This window comes from Biomphalaria glabrata, chromosome 4 (assembly GCF_947242115.1).
Source record: "Biomphalaria glabrata chromosome 4, xgBioGlab47.1, whole genome shotgun sequence".
NCBI lineage: Eukaryota > Metazoa > Mollusca > Gastropoda > Planorbidae > Biomphalaria > Biomphalaria glabrata.
In genome coordinates, this window is record NC_074714.1 from 41683084 (window position 1) to 41705585 (window position 22502).

Sequence of the window (22502 nt, forward strand, 5' to 3'; positions counted from 1 at the left end):
CGTGGCTGTGATGCGCATGGCTGCTGAACCGTTAAGGACAAGTGGTTGTAGTTACCTTCTAAGTGCTAGCTTTCTTACCTGGCCACATAGATCTAGATGTTGGTTTTAATTATCTAGAGGCTTAAATTAGTTGACGTTTCTATTTTCTTTTCTTTAGCATCTGTTTGAAAAAGAGCAGGTGACCTCATCATCCCTCATCTCATCTGTTCCTATAGTGTGCATGGAGAACCCGTGTCTGTTGAGAGCTTACCTTAGATAGCCCTTGGCATTCGTTCCTCAAATAAAACTAGTTGCTTTAGTTCAGGAACAAAAGTCAGATTATTTGCAGACGATTGCATAATATATAGAACAATGAAAACAACAGAAGATACACAAATTTTTACAGAGAATATGATGAATTACAGAAATGGAAATCAAATTGGAGCATGTCTTTCCACCCAGAAAAATGTCGGTTATTAAGATTAGGCTATTAAGTTATTAAGAGTAACAAAAAAACTAAAACAAATAAATTCCACTTATCTTATTCATGGTAAATCAGTAACACAGACTAAAAACGCAAAATACCTAGGTGTTTTAATAAATGAAATAAACTGTCATGGAGTCCCCATATTGACGAAACTATCAAAAAAATCAAATAAAGCATTAAGATTAATTAAAAGAAATTTTATAAATCAAATAAGAACATAAAACTAAAGTGTTATTTAATCTTGGTTAGGCCAATAATAGAATATGGATCCTCTGTTTAGAACCCTCTCAACTCAAGAAAACATTGAGAAACTGGAACTGACACAAAATAGAGCAGTACTATCAATATGTTGCAAGTCTTACGTATTGCTTTGGTTTGGAATTACTGTTTCTCTTCCTGATGGAGGAGGGTCTTAGAGCTTGGTGTATTTGTCGATAGGTATTTTGGTGTATTTGTCGATAGGTATTTGGTGTATTTGTCGATAGGTATTTTGGTGTATTTGTCGATAGACATTTGGTGTATTTGTCGATAGGTATTTTGATGTATTTGTCGATAGGCATTTGGTGTATTTGTCGATAGGTATTTGGTGTATTTGTCGATAGGTATTTGGTGCAATTGTTGATAGGTATTTTGATGTATTTGTCGATAGGTATTTTGGTGTATTTGTCGATAGGTATTTTGGTGTATTTGTCGATAGGTATTTTGATGTATTTGTCGATAGGTATTTGGTGCAATTGTCGATAGGTATTTTGGTGTATTTGTCGATAGGTATTTTGGTGTATTTGTCGATAGGTATTTGGATGTATTAGTCGATAGGTATTTGGTGTATTTGTCGATAGGTATTTGGTGTATTTGTCGATAGGTATTTGGTGTATTTGTTGATATGTGTTTGGTGTAATTGTCAATAGGTATTTTGGTGTATTTGTCGATAGGTATTTGGTGTATTTGTCGATAGGTATTTTGGTGTATTTGTCGATAGGCATTTGCTGTATTTGTCGATAGGTAATTCGTGTATTTGTCGATAAGCGTTTGGTGTACTTGTCTATAGGTACAACTAATTTGAATTAACAATGGACTGTAAAAAAAAGGAAATTTAAATTTCACACACACGCACGGATGTATATTTTATTGTTATATCTTTCTAGCTTGAATTAAAAAAATAAAAAAGTGTATGTTTTGAACTTTAAAGTGTGTAGATTTAAATTTTCTTTACCTGAAAGAGAAATTGTAAGTTATTTTTTTAGCACCCCAGTAAAGGTTTGCACAAATGGCTGATGGCTATAGACAGCAAGTTATTTGGTTGATTCTGCTGAGTAGGTCGTGTTGAAAAAGTATGTAGTTTAAAAATTAAACATTTTATTAGCACGGTAAACTCCCTTGTCTAAAATCTCTCTCTCTTGTCGCACATAGTCGTTTCTGTTATTTAGTTGGCAACACTCATCCTTCAATATGACGTCCTTGATGGATGGTCGTGCGATATGCGCTCTGGACTGTCGTTCGGACTTCTCGATGGTCCTGGGTTCATATCCTGTGCGCTGCCATCCCCCGTCGTCCTGTGGGAGGTTTGGACTGGGAAGTAAATTATCTTTAACTGTGAAGACATTTACAAGCTTTGTTTAGTTTATCTATTTAGTTTATCGATTTAGTTTATCTATTTAGTTTATCTATTTAGTTTATCGATTTAGTTTATCTATTTAGTTTATCTATTTAGTTTATATCCTCTTCATATCTACCTCCTTTACCTTTCTTACGTTATTTTGTTTAGGTTACTTTGTATCGATCCCCGCCACCTCCCCCACATTTCTCTATATCCCTTTCCTTCTTTTTTTTTTCCTTTTTTTTTCTTTGTTGCTGTATTGCTTACATAATATAAACCGGATCTTAAACATCAAATCAAACACAAAGTGAGATTACGGCGTTAAAGACTGATTCATGACATTGAAAACGTCATGCTCATTCACTTTGTTTTAGTAATTCTCTAGTTTTTTGGAAGGCTCAGACAGCTAGCAAGTGTCTCCCAAACTGTGTTCCGCTCAACCCTAGTGTTTCATCTGGCCTGAATAGGTGTTCCAAGAACTACTGGAATGATTAACTAGTAGGCCACCACGTGAATTCATCTCTCTCTCTCTTTCTCCCTCTCTTTCTCTCTTTCTCTCTCTCTCTCTCCCTCTCTCTCTCTCTCTCTCTCTCTCTCTCTCTCTCTCTCTCTCTCTCTCAAACAAATACTCAGAATGTGCGAAGTGTTCCGCTATGGACAAAGTTTGAGAAATACTGGAGCTAGAGTTGATCTGATAGGAACTGTAATATTAAAGAGCAAAAATAACTATCCTTATGGTTAGAATGAATTGTGATATCAGCAAAAAAGGGCAGCAAAGATTACGATTACTAAGAAAACTGTCCTCGATTAATGTTAGCGAAAAGGCCTTGGCTATGTTTTATCACGCTCACATCTGCAATATTTTAAGTTTCAATATCACTGCCTGGTATGGCAATCTGAGCATTAAAAATAAAAATAAACTTTATAGAATCCTAAATGCTGCTTGTAAAATCATTGGCAAAAAAACAAACCCCATTTGGGCATTTATTTCAGACAAATATCTATAAAAAAGCTAACAAGATCCTCGAAATAAAGAATCACCCTATGTGTCAGGATTTTGTGATTTTACCATCACAAAAGAGATACAAGACACCGATGGCAAAGACAAACAGACATAAACACTCGTTTGTTCCCCTGCCAATCAAATCATTAAATAAGAACAATCTGGTATAAACTTTGTCACATGTAAATTATGAGTGCGTCTGGTGTGAATGTACACTTTGGTTTCTTATAGTTATAATGTTTTTTGTTTGGTGTAATGCAAAAATTGTAAGACAAATTTCCATACGGACAATAAAGATTATTATTATTATTATATATGCTAGGACAAATTTGTACAAATACTCTTTCTTCCCTAGTGCTATTAGAGCATGGAATGGGTTGCCTGTGCTAGCCAGGAAAACCAGGGACTTGGCAGAATTTAAGTCATTGGTTAATATGCATGACTAAATGCATGACGCGTAGGACGTAATCATCTTCTTTTTTGAAGTAACGTCTGTATTATATAAGATAAGAAGATATACTGGTGCGAATGAATCGATACCACAAAACCTTGTCATAGTCTCAGTGTAGTTTTAAATGTTCATCTTCCTGAACATGACTTTTGATATTCGATATTCTTATGTACCCTGACTGAAGGCTGAACACTCTTGAATGGTGGCGTATAGCAGTTATCACGACTAGTCTAAATGTCTGCTTGTGTGTTCTGATGGAAATATATGACACTATTAAGTTTCATACGTTCGTGGCGAAATGTCATCATATTATTTACTTTCAATCTGACTCTCAATCACGAATCGAATTCACGAATACGCTCATGAAATGTGGGGGTGTCATGGGGTATCGATGTCGCCCTGTCTCATTGAAAACGAAGAATTACGTCACCCAGTAACATTTCTCTCTCGCGCTTAAATATTTATGTCTTCCTACGATGCAATATATGTTAGGAGTAGCGGTTCTCAAGCAGGTAGACGATGTGGCACTAAACGAACCCTACTGATATTAAAACAGACTCCTAATTATCACTCAGCATTAACTTCTATCCTAGAGTTTATTCTTTAGCTCGCGTCCTTTCATATTTTCTCAACTGATATAAGTAATTTCCGTAGTACATCGAACGTGTTTAGTTTAGAGGTTCTGAGGTATCTAGACTGCTCTAGTTTTACTGAGAAGACAATCTAGAAACCAAAACCGCTTATAGGACGACAAAAACTGATGACGCGACATAGTGTGACGTATGTGGACTTCTCTAGTTTCATTAAGAACATAATCTAGAAGCCAAAACATTGTTCAAAGGTCAACAACAAGAAGAAAGTTTTATTATCCTGTTATTGTTGATTTACCACTTGAAAAGTCTCATTCTATACACTTTCAGAGTTATCCAATTAGAAATGAAGAAAAGTGGTTTACATATATGCTCTCCCAATATGCATACGTAACTTTAAAAAATCAACGCAATCGCATGGTATAGACCACACAAGCCCATCGTTACAATTACCTAGTTCAATCACTTTAGTAAACCCTAGTAGGTACGACCACAATAAAATGACGGTGACATAAATGGTTATGCCTGCGTTAGATGTGTAAAATATGTACGTCACAGCTGGGTCTGCGTAGCCACGGGAAAATACTGCATTCATCATTGATCTTCGGCCTCGAAGACAAGCCTCATTACTGTTATTTTTCCTAAAAAAATATATTGGAGCAAAACGATTTAAAAATTATTTTTTTTTCAAAACACACACTATTGTATTGTTTTTGAACTCATTTATAGTGTTTAAATGCCATATTTAAATAAAAAAAATTAATTATATAGCAACCCTGTCCATCTGTCTTTTTGACCTTGTTCTGCTTCTGTCATATTTAAATCTTCTCTTTGTCACACAGACATTAGGTATGTGCACGTCAGAAAGGCCGAATACCTGTTCCGATCAAATCCAGTTCTCAGACCAGATGCAACGCAGCAACTTAAGACAAGGACATAACAACGCCAACATCGTCACGACTCGTGGCAACCACAAATAGACTGATATTTTCTTCAACATAAAAAAACAACAACACATTCATATATCGTCTGACTCCAATATCATTCATGATATTTTTTTTCCCACGTCCATCAGTTAAAAATTAAAAAAAAAAAATGAAATATCTTATTGCGCCATCAGCTCTTTTTTCCGAAACAATTTTTTCCGATAGTTTTTTTAAATAAAAGTAACAAATCAATCAACTTTGTTGAGATTTTAAAAATATATATACATGTATATGTGTGTGTGATTGTGTCTGTTTGGTTGTTAGTCTATTTTAGAAGATGGCAGCTATTGGTTTTCAAGTGACTGTCACTTGCAGAGTTACTTCTGTTTTTAGATCACGCAGTAGGTCTATTTATAGCCCTGCACATTTAAAATGTTTTCATTGATCAACTTCTCATGATGCAATATAGAAAAGAAAAAGATTGTACTACAATACAAGTGAGATCTTCTGTTAACTGATATCTGTCAGGACCAGTAATGTTCAACCTTGTTCGGACGGTGGTCATATACATTTCTGACACTCGTGTCACGGGCTAAAATCTAGTCCACTGCGGCTTCATTTTACGGCCTAACAGAAGTATCGAAAGGCCGGATAGCACCGCGTGACATCCACGTCAGGCAAATGTTTGTAGAGTAGCAAATTTTTTTTTTCACCTTCTTTAAGACAAAGACTGCGCATTAACTTACAAAAAAAGGTGCTTAATGGCAGTTCTACATAGGGGTTTTAAAAAAATAAGGCTTACGAAAGACAGGTAATTAATAGTTGAGCCATCAATTACTTTCACGTCCTCACACTTTTCCTTTTGTTTGGCTTGTGGCAAATCTAGATGTAAAGCGCTAAAACAGTTGTGATACAATTTTGTTAGCATATCAAAAACAAAGCAGACTCGGTCCCATATGAAAGACAAAGCAGAATCGGTCCCATATGAAAGACAAGGCAGACTTGGTACCACATGAAAGACAAAGCAGACTCGGTCCCATATGAAAGACAAAGCAGAATCGGTCCCATATGAAAGACAAAGCAGACTTGGTACCACATGAAAGACAAAGCAGACTCGGTCCCATATGAAAGACAAAGCAGACTTGGTAAATATAAAAAAGCAGATTTGGTACCCCATATGAAAGAAAAAAAACTTTATCAGTAGTACAATGATATAAAATCGATAATGGTAGACTTGGACATCAATCCTCCAACACACAACGTATTACACAGCTATCAAACCGTCAAAGTGTCAATCATAAATAATAAATCAAACAATAACTTGCGCAAGAGCTGCGGTCCCTCTCTAAATAGAAACTGTTTATATTCATTGTTGTTGACATTCTTCTAGATCTAGGTCAAAGCGTCCTATAAATGCTTGAAAAAGAGTCAAATACAACTAGACAACAAACAGGACTAAGAATAACACTCTGAAGAAAGGTGCCAGCACTTACTTAATCGTCTAGCACTCGCCAGTATTCTCTGAGCTGGGATTAAGTGCAGTGGAGGGAATTTCAGGCCTTTCAGTTTTAACGTTTTCTCGGCGTCTGTCGACTTTTACGTGATCGTACCTGGGGACTTGACGTAAACAAAAATAATTGGAAAAGTAGGAACTAGAATTGTAGGAGTGTGTTAGCCTTGGTAATGAAATAACCAAACAAGAGTTTCAATAAGAAATTAGATCCACTATTTTTGTTTTGGATGACTAAGGATAGAGTGCAGACTAAAGATATAAAACAATATTGGAAACGTTTTTTTCTTAGCGTTCAAGACTTTAAAGAAAGCAAACAAGTTTGTTCTAATACAGGTCCAGACTTTGGGCAGACAGCAGGTGGAACTTGTTACCACGAAGCGTTTGAGTGTTGTGATATTGATATGTCCTTCTCATTTCTAACCCTGACAGAATTATGTTCAAAATGTATGTTGATAAGATGACTATATCGCCAGTCCGAGCATCCCTTATCACGTGACGCAACATTTATGATCTTCCACTTGACAGGTTTGGGTTCAAGACTGCATGTTATTATTGATCACATTTGACTTAGAAGATTACGTGCTTCATTGAGCTTTCGTACCATCGTCAGGCCTCGACACTTTCACGTGGCTGTCAATGATGTATTATTAGGGTTTAAGCCGTCGTCTTGCTATTTACGCTCTCTCTCTCTCTCTCTCTCTCTCTCTCTATATATATATATATATATATATATATATATATATACATATATATGTATATCTTTCTCTGTATCTCTCTCTTTATATATCTTTCTCTCTCTGTATCTCTCTCTTTATATATCTTTCTTTCCATGTATCTGTCTCTCTCTCTTTCTTATACACGTGTACAGCTGTCTTGACGCCTCTCAACCACACACACACACACACACACACGAATATTTGATGACATCAATCGCGTCCAGTGTAAAAGAAGTGACTGAAGATCCTCGATTGCTGGCCAGCATTGCATTAGCAACTGTCTGACATCTGAAGGTCACTCGACAACTAAATCATTCTTCTTTCGCCATTAGTTCTTGGTCTGGACGTATTTTATAGGCTAGTGATGATAACGGAAGACGACATTTAACAAAATGTGGGTGGGTGGGGGGGGGGGATGGAAGATAGAAGATTGCTCACTGAACTAGATATTACATCAGTTGAACAGTCTGAATACAACACTGTGTTGTTATTCACTGCAGACGTAAATATGTGTTGCATATTCGCTCCAGAATATTATCATTGCACGTGACGCAGGTTTGGCAAAGAAAGACACCGGAATAGAGCCAAAGTAAAATCTAGATGCGATACATTTTGTAGGACAGTCGACAGGTTGGATACAATTCATTACTGACTGCTGGGATAGAAGACAGTGGAATTTAAGATGAAAGTGCTTAAAGAGATCAGCTTACTTTCACGTGGACAAGCAACTATAAAGAGAGAAGCTTCTCCAGCAACTAGGAGTGCTCTGCCACTAACTTGTCAGAAGTAGAGCTAGTGGACAAGTAAATAATTGTAGACCACTTAGAATCTATTGGTGGGTTTGACAATTTTAAAATTGGTGAAGAACTGAGGTATTCAGATTTCTTAGAAACTAAAATAACAACAAAAACTATAATGTGCTAACATTTTGTTTTTATTCATTTCAGTTTATAAAACCAAAAATATTTTCTTATTCTACTTTGCTTTGTTGTAATGTAGAGAGTGTGCTTTTAAAAATATACAATGTATAAACCTTGATAAATGATTTATCCTGGGTTCACCTGGAATTTTGTCAAGCCTAGAGTGTGGTAACCCTGTAAATGGATTTGAAAAAAAATCGATTTCTGTCGTACTCGTATTAGAACGATACAGTATAAAGTAATCTATTAGTCACTAAGTCATGAAATTGATGATTTAGAGAGCTGGTAGAATGGGAGAACAGTCTCTGTCGTCGCCCCCCCCCCCCCGGCCTTCCCTACCGTACGACGTCATCTTGTCATCATCAGTTGACACTACGTGACTTCATTCAGTGACTGACCCGTCAGGGGAGTGATGTCATCAGGACCAGCGACTGAGTTCATCTTTGTTAAGAAAGTTGTCCCCTCTCAACGTGTTAGGTCTGCTGGACATATGTTTCAGAAATAAAGGACTGCTTACATTGCTAGACATGTCTGAGTCATTCGTAGTCAACTAATAGCGACCTTTTTTTTCTTTTTACTGTGTACATGATATTGATAGCTGACTAGGTCCTCGGATTTATTTGTGTATTCTAGCCTAAAATCTGGTATTTTGTACTTGTTACCAGTAGACGGGTCAGTCAGTGAAAGCAGTCTTCTAAAAATGCTTTCATGTATATGAACTTTCATACATTATAAAATAATTCGTTACGTTGTGATTAGGCCTTATTTACTCGTTTAACGCCCCCCCCCCCACTTTTCATAAACTTGTTTGTGGTTTGTAGGTCTGAAAAATCCCCCCCCCCCAAAAAAAAAAATCACTCTCATTCTAATTAATTTATTTTAAAAAACTTAACTCAGATGTAGAAGAAATAAAGTTGAATTGACGAGACCATTCACAAATAACTAATACATATTTTAGGACTCGAGTGAACATTGCTGGACTGAACTCAAAGGGAATACTTTTGAACTTGTGTGTGTGTGTGTTTTGATGACAAATTGAACAAGATGATTTAATTTGGTGTAAGGATCGGAAACGCTTGACAACAAGGAACTAATTATTTGGAGTAGGGATATATTAGAGCAGTGTTTCTCAAACTCTTTCTAGTGACGCCCCCAACCAAACCAAAATCTTTACGTTCGCGTTCTCCCCCCCCCCCCTCTTTTTCGTTATGGAATGGAATACGTGTGTGTATTTCAAGTAGAGAAGATGTTTTGGTTGTGTAGGCTGAGGTTTTTATGGTGAAACCAAGCGTGATCTGGTGTAATTCAATTGAAACAAGAATATATATATATATATATATATATATATATATATATATATATATATATATATATATATATAACTTAAAAAAAAACAACAACAAAGCTTATGTTAAGCGTACTTGTATCAATTAGTTTAGATCAGTCATGTAATTAAATTTATTTATAAAATGATTTATAAAAATAAAAAAAGGGGTACGACTTGAATTGGCAGTCATGGCTCAAGCCTTCTCAAGTCAACACGCTAACCACTCTGCTAATGGAGAGATTATGAACATGGGAGATTGTAGAGTTATATGTTGTAACTATGGTCTCGTCCTAGTTTTCAGGTTTGTGTTTACTAAGACTCAGATGACGACCTACAAAGGGGAATAGTTCAACTTATACCACCGCTTCAATTTATTACAATTTCTTTCCCTTGTTCGAGATACCAAACAAAATAATTTATTACCAATAGTTAATTAACTAATTGTTTACTTGATTCTTGTGTTGTCAGGTAAAAGAAATAATTGTGCAAAACGTCAGCTTGATCCGAGATTTATTGTGGGAGAAATAACGTGTACAAACTTTTGACCAGACAGACTGAGTGAGTTGGTATAGGCTTTGATATAAAAGGAATGGTGTGATAGCTAAAAGGGGAGTTGAGCTAAAGATGTGAGACAGAAATGCCGTGTATGTTGTGTGAGTTAATCTTGTTTAACTGTTCATTTCACTTGTATTTCTACATACATCTATTTCAAGCTGAAGTTGTGTATATTATTTTATTGATAAATAAAAGTTATATTAAGGTTTATTTTAGAATAATTCTTTTCAGGTTTATTTCAAGTTTATTTCACTAAGAACTCAATATAAGCTTACATCGGTTTAGTTGTACCAGCTGTTTGGAGCTACAACCCAACGACTGTGCAACCATCTCTCTTTCTCTTTCCCTCTCCCTCTCTCTCTCTCTCTCTCTCTCTCTCAGCTACGTCCGGGGCGGAACTGCGGCGCCAAACATTTTCCTGCATTCTCCTGGCATCTACAACGCACTATTTCTTCTTAATTAAATAAGGAACTGGTGAGGCAGGCCAGGCCGTAGCTGAAGTGACACTGTCCAAAAGATATTCGAGGCGAAAGATATTCAAGGCCTTCGAGCATGTGCGTTTTGTAAATGGGCTCGATCGTCACGTGATCGTGCTGCTGTTCATCCATGAATTCTTATAAAGGGAGTTTTCTGAACATGTTAACAGAACGACCAGTACACAGAATGACGGTATGTTACTCGCAGGAATTTGAGTGTTCTGGCGTAAGAAAGTCACTAGAATCGCATTAGCGACGACGTATTGAAATAAAAGTCAGGTTATGCCAATTCTTCTGGAGTGTCACAGTAATTTATTCTAATTCTAATGAATACACATGGCATGTAACCTAGGCTGTTCCCTAGTGTACTGTAATGCTGCTGCTATTAAATGTAACATGTCATGTTTATTCATCATGAGTTTTAGTACTTCAACTCCACTTAGTCCACTCGACTAATTCCATATTTTTAATCCGCTACCACTTCTGGAGTTACGTATAGATACATAGTGTACACACGCCTCCCTGTTGTACTCTTAACAACAGATTTAATGTAGAAACAAGCAATAGAAAAAAGATTACTTTTTAAAACCAAAACTTATCTAAAGGGAAATAACTGCTGATTACTACCATCTATCTGAAAATTACAAGGTTTAGCTCCCTTCCTGCTATAGAAAACTAAAAAAATTAATTAGTTAGCCCTAAATGATTGAATTTTTTTTTCTGATTGATTGCTGTATTGTTATCGACCACAAATAATTTTGCATAACTTCAACTTGATCCGAGAATGGGAATAGGGAGAAAAAAATGTATCAAAACGTAATGTGGGGACTAAATCCATATATATATATAAGTATCCACATCGCTCATTACGTAGCATTTATTCCCCTTATTTCGAAATCAAAGAAAATACTTAATCACCAACAATTAATTAAACAATCATTTAATTTTTGGATTGATTCATGTCTTGTTAGGTTCAATGAATAACTGCAAAGTTTTAACTTGATCAGAGAATAGGAAATAGGAGAAAAACATGTATAACTATTTACCTCAAAGACAGAGTGAGTTGATCTAAGCTTGGTAAAAAACGGTCGATGTTTGTCTTTGGAAAAATCTACGGGCTCCAATATGTATGTTTTTACACCGAGTGATAATTGTTTGTGAAAAAGAGTGTGGACAAATGTGGGCGTGTTCTTGGTGGGTTGCGTAACAACGTGACCCCGGGGGTGACGATGCAGATCCAGATAACTCTCCTGACTAAAGGTTTTTGGTCAAGTCTGGATGGTCAAGTCTTATCCCGGTATATGGTTGCTTCTAATCGATGGGGCCGGTTGGGAGGTCCGTGGTTCGAGTCATCTTCTGAGCATATTTATATTTTACCACATTTTCTCCTTCTCTCAATAGCTATTATACTCTATTGCAAAAATTCTAACTCCTCTGACTGACTTCTAGCTCCACTGACTGATTTCTAACTCTACTGACTTCTAACCTCATGTGTTTAAATGTTATTGACACTGTTTGTGCTACCAGTGTTGTTCCGAGCTAAACATCTCATCGCTTAGTTTCCAGAGGTTTAAATCTTGAAATCTTGTTTCTCTATGCTTCGGGAAGTGTCAGAGTTTGCAAAAAAAAAACTGCATCTAAAATTCGCCTGAATATTTACTTCCGGTAGTGCATGCGTTGGCTGTTCCAAGGTCAGTGTCTAACAATAAGCCTTTAATATTGTTCCATGTTCTTGAGGTGGCCATGACATGTAGACCTGTTTGCACCCAACCAATGACTTCCTCCTTCACTGCAGACGATTTGTAATTGCGCTCAACGGCTCCGTGCTGGGACGCGTAAGTTAGCAGTGTGAGGTGTTCTTGTCTTGTAAAAAGGAGAGATCCCCGCTGGTAAATTCCTCCTTTCTATCTCTCTGGCCAGAGATAGAACTTAATCTGTCATTGTTTATCCTGCGTTCAGTGTCATCCCTACAATGTCGACATCTGAGATCAAACTACTCTGGGATCATAGATCTAGTGGCCACTGACGTGATAATAGTGTCTGGCTGAATCTAAGATTACTAAAAAGAGAGAGAGACAATCCGTGTTTGCGTAAGGCCATACCTCGTATGCTGTACGTAAAGCGTCTGTTCAGGACTGTAGCCCTATTAGGTCTGGACAATTTGTTGGCCGTGATACTGTCGTGTTTAGTGTATTGGTTTGGCTTGTTTTGTGTTTAACATGTTTCGGATGTTTCTTCAGAATCGAAGATTGTTACATCCTTACCCAAACCTCCTGATGGACGACGGATGATGACAGGGTCTTTCATTTCAGTTGTCATTTTATACTCATTTGAAGTATTAATTTAGTTCCTTTTGAAATAAAAGGATTGCGTGTCCTTTATTATTCCTCACATTGAAAATCGAAACAAATAAGCTTTTTTTAAAGAAATTCTCAACGAATAATTTCAGAGGATCTTTAATGAAACTACAGTGCTACTGTGGGCGAAAGCAACGGATGTAATGTTTGCTAGTATGTTTTTTTTTTTTTAATCATCGAACCTAGTCTAGCGTTTATTTATTGTTTATTTTATTCCAAGTTCTCGAATTATACATATAATTATAATAGAATTCAATCCATTCTTGTTTTAAAGGAGATGCTTCTCTTGTGGGTATTTTATTTTAAACAAGAATTAGTATTAAGCAGCTTGGTTCTAAAATAACAGCTTGAGCCTGACGTATTTAACTTGGGTCTGGGGTAACATAAACTGGGGTAACTAAGCTTGGGTCGTAGCTTAGCTTTCATCTGTGGGTTCGTTGTAACTTAGCTTGGACCTGATGTAACTGAGACTGATGTAGCTAAGCTTGTGTCTGATGTAACTTAGCTTGGGACCTGATGTAACTGAGTCTGATGTAGCTAAGCTTGTGTCTGATGTAACTTAGCTTGGACCTGATGTAACCGAGTCTGATGTAGCTAAGCGTGTGTCTAATGTAACTTAGCTTGGGACCTGATGTAACCGAGTCTGATGTAGCTAAACTTGTGTCTGATGTAACTTAGCTTGGACCTGATGTAACTGAGTCTGATGTAGCTAAGCTTGTGTCTGATGTAACTTAGCTTGGACCTGATGTAACTGAGTCTGATGTAGCTAAGCTTGTGTCTGATGTAACTTAGCTTGGACCTGATGTAACCGAGTCTGATGTAGCTAAGCGTGTGTCTAATGTAACTTAGCTTGGGACCTGATGTAACCGAGTCTGATGTAGCTAAGCTTGTGTCTGATGTAACTTAGCTTGGACCTGATGTAACTGAGTCTGATGTAGCTAAGCTTGTGTCTGATGTAACTTAGCTTGGACCTGATGTAACTGAGTCTGATGTAGCTAAGCTTGTGTCTGATGTAACTTATGTAGATCTATATTTTTATTTCCCGAGAACGTTGTGATCCGCATCCAAGTCTTTGAATTGTGTAGCACTGTGTTTTGTAAGATTTGATTATTGCATGTGAGTCTCGAGTATAAATTGACTCTTTGGGTTGTGAGTCATCCCCCGCCCCCTTTCCCAGAGCTAAATATTTAAACGTGATTTTAATATTTTCTAAATTGTACACCAAGCAAGCGCTATCTAGATCAAGCGATGAATTTAAAAAGTAATTTTAATGTACCGATATATTCTTCTTTGCAGGTTAAACTAGGTCATCCTGACTTCTCTTGCTAAATTTAGTTAAATAAAGATTCGCTGTTCTCAGCTTTTTTTTTTCAAACAAGAGTATATGGGGTTAAATCCGGGAGCAATTAGCTTGGTCGGCGGATAGAGCAAAAATAAACATTCTGTTGTAAAATTAAGTCATTGCTGATATGTTTGTTCAACAATTGCCTAAAATACTGCTTGCGAGTTGTACAAAGATGTTGCTTGTTTCAATCCTCGGTTGAGTTTGATTGTAACGCGAACCTTGGTTTGAATGTTGCTTATATCGAGACCTTAGAAAGCCTCTTGGTTTGAATGTTGCTTATAGCGAGACCTTAGAAAGCCACTTGGTTTGAATGTTGCTTATATCGAGACCTTAGAAAGCCACTTGGTTTGAATGTTGCTTATATCGAGACCTTAGAAAGCCACTTGGTTTGAATGTTGCTTATATCGAGACCTTAGAAAGCCACTTGGTTTGAATGTTGCTTATAGCGAGACCTTAGAAAGCCACTTGGTTTGTATGTTGCTTATAGCGAGACCTTAGAAAGCCACTTGGTTTGAATGTTGCTTATATCGAGACCTTAGAAAGCCACTTGGTTTGAATGTTGCTTATATCGAGACCTTAGAAAGCCACTTGGTTTGAATGCTGCTTAGCACGATACTTTAGCAATTAACAAACGAAACATTGCTTTGGAATAGCCTGATAAAATTAGTAATATTTAATGTTGACACCGTTATATCTGAAATTTCCTCCAAGGTTTGATAGATCATTGTGTATCATAGACATCGATTAGCTTCTTATTGTTTTGTCAAATCTCATTTTTTTAATTGCTATTTTAAAACGTTGTACACAATAGCTTGTAATCGTTTCGATTGATGTTTCCAAGTGCATTGTTGAGAACGTAACCATTGTGTGTCAAGTTTGTCCGGTAGGTAGGCTTGTAATAATCAATAAGAATAGACGATACTAAGAATCGATACTTTCACCTTCTTTTTTTATAAGGTCGTTTGAATTGTTTTTAGAAAACAAAACGTTCAAGTATCGATCTTTGTTTTTCTTCCCTTTGTGCCGTTTCCAAATGTCTGCTTTTAACATTCTAGAAAGTACAACCGAATTAGAACCAAAATAAAGTTTATGTACTAGCCCACTGGAGATAGGTGGTGTATTTGCCGAGTGGTGAAGAAGTCCAAAGCTCGAATCCCGGGGAAAGGTTTTTAACATCGGTATTATTATGGTGTGCCTGATTCTACCCAATCATTCTTCTTCGTCGTCCTCATGTGTATGTTGGAGGCTTCAGATGAATAGTCCTGTATCTGCAATGAACTGAGCAGTGGTGTCCAGATCTCAATATCATAATTGAAAGCTGAGATTAGTTGGGTGGGGGGGGGGGTAAGATGTGAGAATGTGTGTGTGTTTATTTTATTAGTTGTGAATTGTAAACTGTTTTTATCACGGGATTTCAAAGGGTTAATAAGAGTATCCAGTGGTCAGTCTGGTCAGTTGGAGAGCTGACCTGGTCTGAGTATGGCGGTGGTGGTTGAATTTTGGCTATTCTGTTTAGTGTAAAATATTGTTCTTTCTATGTGTGCGAATTGTATATTTGGTTAATGCTATTGTATTTGATGATACCTTGAGATAATACATTATTGAATCTAGTCTAAGCGCCCTTATATACTTAATTTGGGCACATTTAATAATTTTTAGTATATTATGATTGTGTATATATATTATATGTGTTACCTAAAAATACTAAGTTTCTACTCCTTTGTTGAGCGTGATCTAGAATAACAAATAAGTAATATCGGAGAATTGACCACTGTGGCATCTCCTTCGTGTTGAATAGAAATAGAGACTCTTACCCTTAGCCATGGGTGTTACACACAAACCTAAGCTGCACTCTGTTATAGGCTACTTTCAATTGACCAGCACTCCCTCAGTGTCGCTCTATACATTTAGTTGCACACCTATAATACTTGTACACTTATATTGGTCTGCAATTGGGGCATCGTATTACAGCACAAAAAGAACTCACGTAAGTTCTTTACAGGCGGAGTGAGAGCTTGTGGTCGTTGTGCTGACCTCTTTGACCGTTAGCAAATGAACAGTTCAGCTTTACCTCGTCTGTCTCATTGACCGCGAGGTCTGAAAGGAGAAATGTAATCAACCCCCCCCCCCTTTTATAAAAAAATAAACACCTCCACATGCCGTGCAATAAAATGTATATTCACATAGAAACTTCTCTGTCGTAATTATAGTGATTATAACAAATTATAATAATGTCCAGACCTTCAGAATAAGGGGAAAAAATCCTCCGCTGTGGGACACGAATAAGGGGACTGCAGTAAATTGTTTCCCTTTAATGAATCTCTGAATTTGGCAGTGCCAAGAGAAAGATCATTAGCTCGTGATTGATAATACTACTAATAATGGTGGTCATTTACATAATACAATTACTCATTAGACATGACTCTCTCTCTACGTGTTCATTTGGTAACTACAGACATATTTGATACACGACTAAACGTATTTTTTTTTTGGACTTGTGAACATTTGCTATTCATTTGTAGCTCAAACGTTGTGTTTTTTTTTTTGCTGTCACAGTGTGAACCTGTCTTAAACTTGTCTTAAACCTGTCTGCCGAACCTGTTTCAGTCACACAGCCACATACATTTCCAATTCACTGGAAGCAATAAAAAAAATATCCGAGTCAAATAGAACCAATTCTCTGCTGCTTCATTGTGGACTGTTGATAAAAGTTTCGAGGGGATGGATAGCTTTTGGTCCAGGGGCAGGATAGCACCTCGTCACGCCTCGGATAGCACCTTGTCACGCCTCGGATAGCACCTTGTCACGCCTCGGATAGCACCTTGTCCCGAAACCAGATAGCCCCCTGTCACGGGTCTGGATAGCAAGCACCTTGCCACGAAGCCGGATACTACCTTATCACGAAGCCCGATAGCACCCAGTTACGAAGCCTGGTAGCACTTGTCACAAAGATGGGTAGCACCTAGTCACAAAGCCGGGTAGAACCTTGTCACGGCTCCGGATAGCAATTAGTCACGAAGCCAGATAGCACCTTGTTACGGGTCTGGATAGCACCTTGCCCGAACAATGAATAATTGTGCAAAGTTTCAATTTGATCCGAGAATGGAAAGTCGGAGAAATAATGTATACAAGATGACAGTTGATGTAAGCTTTGTAAAAATGCTTTGAAACAGACTAACAACTAACTTAACAAAACTTGACGCACTCCTATGGAATACATGTACAGTAGAGTGCATTCTTTTTAATTTTGTTGTTAATTTTCTTTTTTCAGTAATTAATCCGTTCATGGATGGGAATCGTTTCAAATTTTGATTTGTCTTTGCAGGCGAGACCCCCTCCAACCAAGCCGTCTCCTCGCCTGAGCCAGACACCAAGCCTTGTCAGCACAGCGAGTGTCGGTGGTCGCCGGTCCAGCACCGGGATGCCGGGAACTGGATTCATCCGGGTGAAACTTCTGGCAGCAGACGTCACTCAGGGCCCGGACGCTGAAGACCCATTTCTCGCCGTAAATGTCAAAGAGGCTTTGGATATACCAGGTGGGTCACCCGCAATAACAGTAAGCCCAGTTAAGTAAATAATTAATACGTTGGCTGGTCTAGTTCTTTAGCAGAACTCTACCTATTGAATCGTCGTTCGCATCATTCAACTCTTCCAAAGGTCATGGACAGAAATCCTGCAGTAGTGCTGTAATGCATTTGTCACATCGAGAGCTTGTGACTTCTCAGTCTTGAAACGGAATTCAGCTATTCGTTAACCATCGAAAATAATATGAGACTAGTTTTCTCGATAGTTCATGCCTCGGTAGCCTCCACCACAGAAAGTCCCAATCATGTGCTCCGAGATTCTGTTGTTTTTTTTTTTACGCTATTTATCCAAGCGCTTAAACCATTTTTCCATTTCCATTGAATGGTCTGGATGATGGGGGGAAAATATCTTTAATTTGCCGAGAAATGAAACTTAACACAAGATCTAGATTTATGTTGAGACGTGAAAATAACTACAAGGTCTAGATCTATGTTGAGACGCGAAAATAAGGACAAGGTCTAGATTTATGTTGAGACGTGAAAATAACTACAAGGTCTAGATCTATGTTGAGACGCGAAAATAAGGACAAGGTCTAGATTTATGTTGAGACGTGAAAATAACTACAAGGTCTAGATCTATGTTGAGACGCGAAAATAAGGACAAGGTCTAGATTTATGTTGAGACGTGAAAATAACTACAAGGTCTAGATCTATGTTGAGACGCGAAAATAAGGACAAGGTCTAGATATATGTTGAGACGCGAAAATAAAGACGAGGTCTAAATCTATGTTGAGACGTGAAAATAACTACAAGGTCTAGATCTATGTTGAGACGCGAAAATAAGGACAAGGTCTAGATATATGTTGAGACGCGAAAATTAAGACGAGGTCTAAATCTATGTTGAGACGCGAAAATAAGGACAAGGTCTAGATCTATGTTGAGACGCGAAAATAAGGACAAGGTCTAGATATATTTTGAGACGCGAAAATTAAGACGAGCTCTAAATCTATGTTGAGGCGCGAAAATAAGGACAAAGTCTAAATCTATGTTGAGACGCGAAAATTAAGACAAGGTCTAAATTTATGTTGAGATGCGAAAATAAGGACAAGGTCTAAATCTTTGTTGAGACGCGAAAATATGGACAAGGTCTAAATCTTTGTTGAGACGCGAAAATAAGGACAAGGTCTAAATATTTGTTGAGACGCGAAAATAATGACAAGGTCTAAATCTATGCTGAGACGCGAAAATAAGGACAAGGTCTAAATCTTTGTTGAGACGCGAAAATAAGGACAAGGTCTAAATATTTGTTGAGACGCGAAAATAATGACAAGGTCTAAATCTATGCTGAGACGCGAAAATAAGGACAAGGTCTAAATCTTTGTTGAGACGCGAAAATAAGGACAAGGTCTAGATCTATGTTGAGACGCGAAAATAAGGACAAGGTCTAGATCTATGTAAAGAATTGAAATGTAACACAAGATCTAGATCTATGTAGAGACGTGGTGACATTGAATATCAGGCAAACTCCTGCAATACGGGCTTGAAAGACAGACAGTATTAAGAGTTAACTTAAATACGAACAAGTATTTTCAGGATGCTTCAGAGTAATGATTCTAAATCTTTTATTTCTGATGCCCACCTACCCGGCTCCACTTCCCGACGAGAATAATTATCTTTCGCGTCTCCCTCAATCAACTAGGACGTCTGCATTTTGCTATCCTGCATTTTGACGTGCAGAAATACAGACGTCTACAGCGCGCTATTTCTCCTAGTGAAAGAAGCGCATGTCGAATAAAGTAATACAATGAGAGAGTAGAACATACCAATGGGGGCGCGGTGGCTGAGTGGTTAAGCGCTTGGTTTCCGAACCTGGGGCCCTGGGTTTGAATCTTGGCGAAGACTGAGATATTGAATTTCGGTATTTTTTGGGCACCCCTGAGTCCACCCAGCTCTAATGCGTACCTGACTTTAGTTGGGGAAAGTAAAAGCGGTTGGTCGTTGTGCTGGCAACATGACACCCTGCTCGTTAACCGTTAGCTAAAGAAAAAAAGATGACCTTTACATCATCAGCCCAATAGTCGGCATGGTCTGAAAGGGAAAATTTACTTTACTTTCTATGACAGACCGATACTAAGTCGAGACACATTTGCTTTGTAATTGATTAAATGGTCGTAAGATTTCACCCAAGCGTCTTGTAGCGGGCCTGTTCTTTTTTTTTTCACGCATAACGTCATCCGAGCAATAGTAACACGAGAGAAATTCAACCGTTCTGACTTGGAAAAGACAGGAACAATCGATTGGCAGTGACGTAATGAAATGTCATCTTCAAATGAACTTATCAGTGTCTATCTAGTTGCCTTCGCCTTTCACGTCAACGGTATTACAGCATGAAATGTCTCACAATTTAACTAGTTCAATTTGTTAAGCTATGCTAATAATGTGGTTTTACTTGATCAATATTTAAAGATGGATTTATAACTATAGTATTGTTACGAATCTCACTATCCAGGCTCTCTTCAAACTGCCCCATACACCACCAACGTAAAGAACTTGACAACTCAGGGCTCCAAATTGACGTAACACTTTAATAGTTGAATAAATCTGAGCCAATATTGTACAATTGGCAAAACGTACAATGTACAAATATCTTTCCGATAACACCGTACCGCCGTATCAACTCTTGCACTGGCCTCTCCGTCTCGTTCCGGGCTTGCACTGGGTTCAACAGTTCAGGACTGACTTCACACACTGGGCTCGTTGTGTCGGACTCGATCACAGACCAAGATCAAGACGCCAGTCGTCTCAACTGTACTTGACAGTACTCCGCACTGGACCGTCGTAATGCTCCGTACAGAACCACACCGTTGAACTGTGCTGTAGTCGACCGTGTTCTGAACCCCTGCCGTGACCCTTCTGTCGTGAACCTTTTTGACTGTGTCACCTCCACTCTTTATATAGGGTCCGTGCTGGCCTTCTAGAACCGGGAAGAACGTCGCTGGACCATTCTGGGTGGTCAGATTACTACAACCCTCGTGACGCTCCTGAGCTCTGTTCACGACGTCGATCCTTCCCGAACCATCATGTTGACACTCGTCTCGGCCGACCGTCGTAACTCGCCACGGTTGACCGCTCGTCTAGCGCTGGCCTGGGGCGATTTGCGTCGGCTGACTACACTCACACCACTACATCCATCTGTGCCACCACCAGGTTTATAACAGTATATTCCAAATAAAACAGATTTGTGTTCCTTGAAAAACAAAACGCCCTCTAAACTCGCTTGCCGAGCACGTCGCGCCCCCTAAGTAGGCGCTTACCACAGTTTGAGAAACAGTCTAGAGAAACGTCTGTATTTGAATAATAAACCATGCACTTCATATTTTTCTGGTTTAAAATTGAATATGTATATATATAAAAAAAGAGGCTTATTAATTACACGTGTAAAGGTCATTTGAAAACATTTTTTTAAAACAGAGTGCCGCCTAAAAAAAAATAATGGGTGGATTTTTGGCAGACGTAAAATATACAACGGTTTTTTTTTTCGTTCAACTTTCAAACAATGAAAGAGATATTTACAAAATAAAAAGTTCTGGTCGGAAAATGTAAACATGTCAATTGAAAATAGTTTTATTCAGCTACAGGAGGGTCTGAGCGAGACCATGCGTGATAGAAGGCCACAACACTGTGGGCAGTTTAGACCAATAGCTCGTTGCCACGTCACAGGTCTGTACTACGGGGCAACGAACTATGTTCTAGAAATGAAGTCACGAGATTAATTTAAAAGATTACAGGTAGATGAAAGCCGATGCCGTTAAGCTTCATATCTGACTGGATTGTGGGCTTCATGTGTGAATGCTATGGAAATTTCATGCGCGAATCAAATGTGGGCTTCTTATGTGAATTCAATGTGGGCTAAAACTGATTCCCTAGTGCCATTAGAGAATGGAAAACCAACGACCTGGCAGAGTTGAAGTTCTTGATTAACTAGATTGACATATGAAATGCGTATGACGTAATTCTTTTTTGAAGTAATATATAAGATTAGATCATTTAAATTGGGCTGAACGAGTGATTTCATTGTGGGCTTCGTGTGTGAATGTAAAGTGGACTATATTTGTGAATACAATGTGGGCTACGTGTATCAACGCTATGTGAACTTCATGTGTCAATGCAATGTGGGCTTCACTTGTAAATGCTATGTGGACTTCATATGTGAATGTGATGTGGGCTTCATATATATTGCATGTTGATGCAATGTGCACAGAAAGTTTTGCTTAACGTATTTTTCCGAAAGGGAAAAAAAAAATCCTTGATTGAAATGTCACCCTAGGCATGTTTACACATTTCGATTTTCTCCTGAGAATTGTTTATGTGTCAATTGTGAACTAAGGTTTTTATTTATAGCTTCGTTTGATTTTGGCTATCAAAAACAAAGTTGCCGGTACGCTACGCTACTGTAATACTACTAACAAAAAGAAGTTTATTTAAATTCTTCGTAGCTTGTAAGTAGCTTGTACGGTATCTATCTTTGCTCAGCAGACCAATCGGATTCGTCACAAATTGGTTTATCAATTATGTCTGGACTTCTAACAATCGTTTCCGGAATCGATCGTTTGCCTCCACTGCAAACATTTTGTCTGTTCACATCTGGCCAGATTTGTCTACTGACCAATCGTCCTTTGATCTTGTTCTTTCTTTCTTTCTTCTTCCCTATCATTATTTTTTTTTGTTGTTGTTAA

The 22502-nt window shown here is 37.9% G+C and overlaps 1 protein-coding gene across 2 annotated transcripts in view; it reads left to right on the forward strand.

The window, feature by feature from the left end:
• The window catches only part of LOC106052518 (protein kinase C delta type-like), a 134580-nt gene that overhangs the window by 48121 nt on the left and 63957 nt on the right, over positions 1-22502 (forward strand). For both annotated transcript variants that reach the window (XM_056025844.1, XM_056025843.1), the window contains exon 2: positions 17568-17778. In XM_056025844.1, the coding sequence (XP_055881819.1) occupies positions 17664-17778 (115 nt within the window). In that variant the 5' untranslated portion in view covers positions 17568-17663. The remainder of the gene's footprint in view (positions 1-17567; positions 17779-22502) is intronic.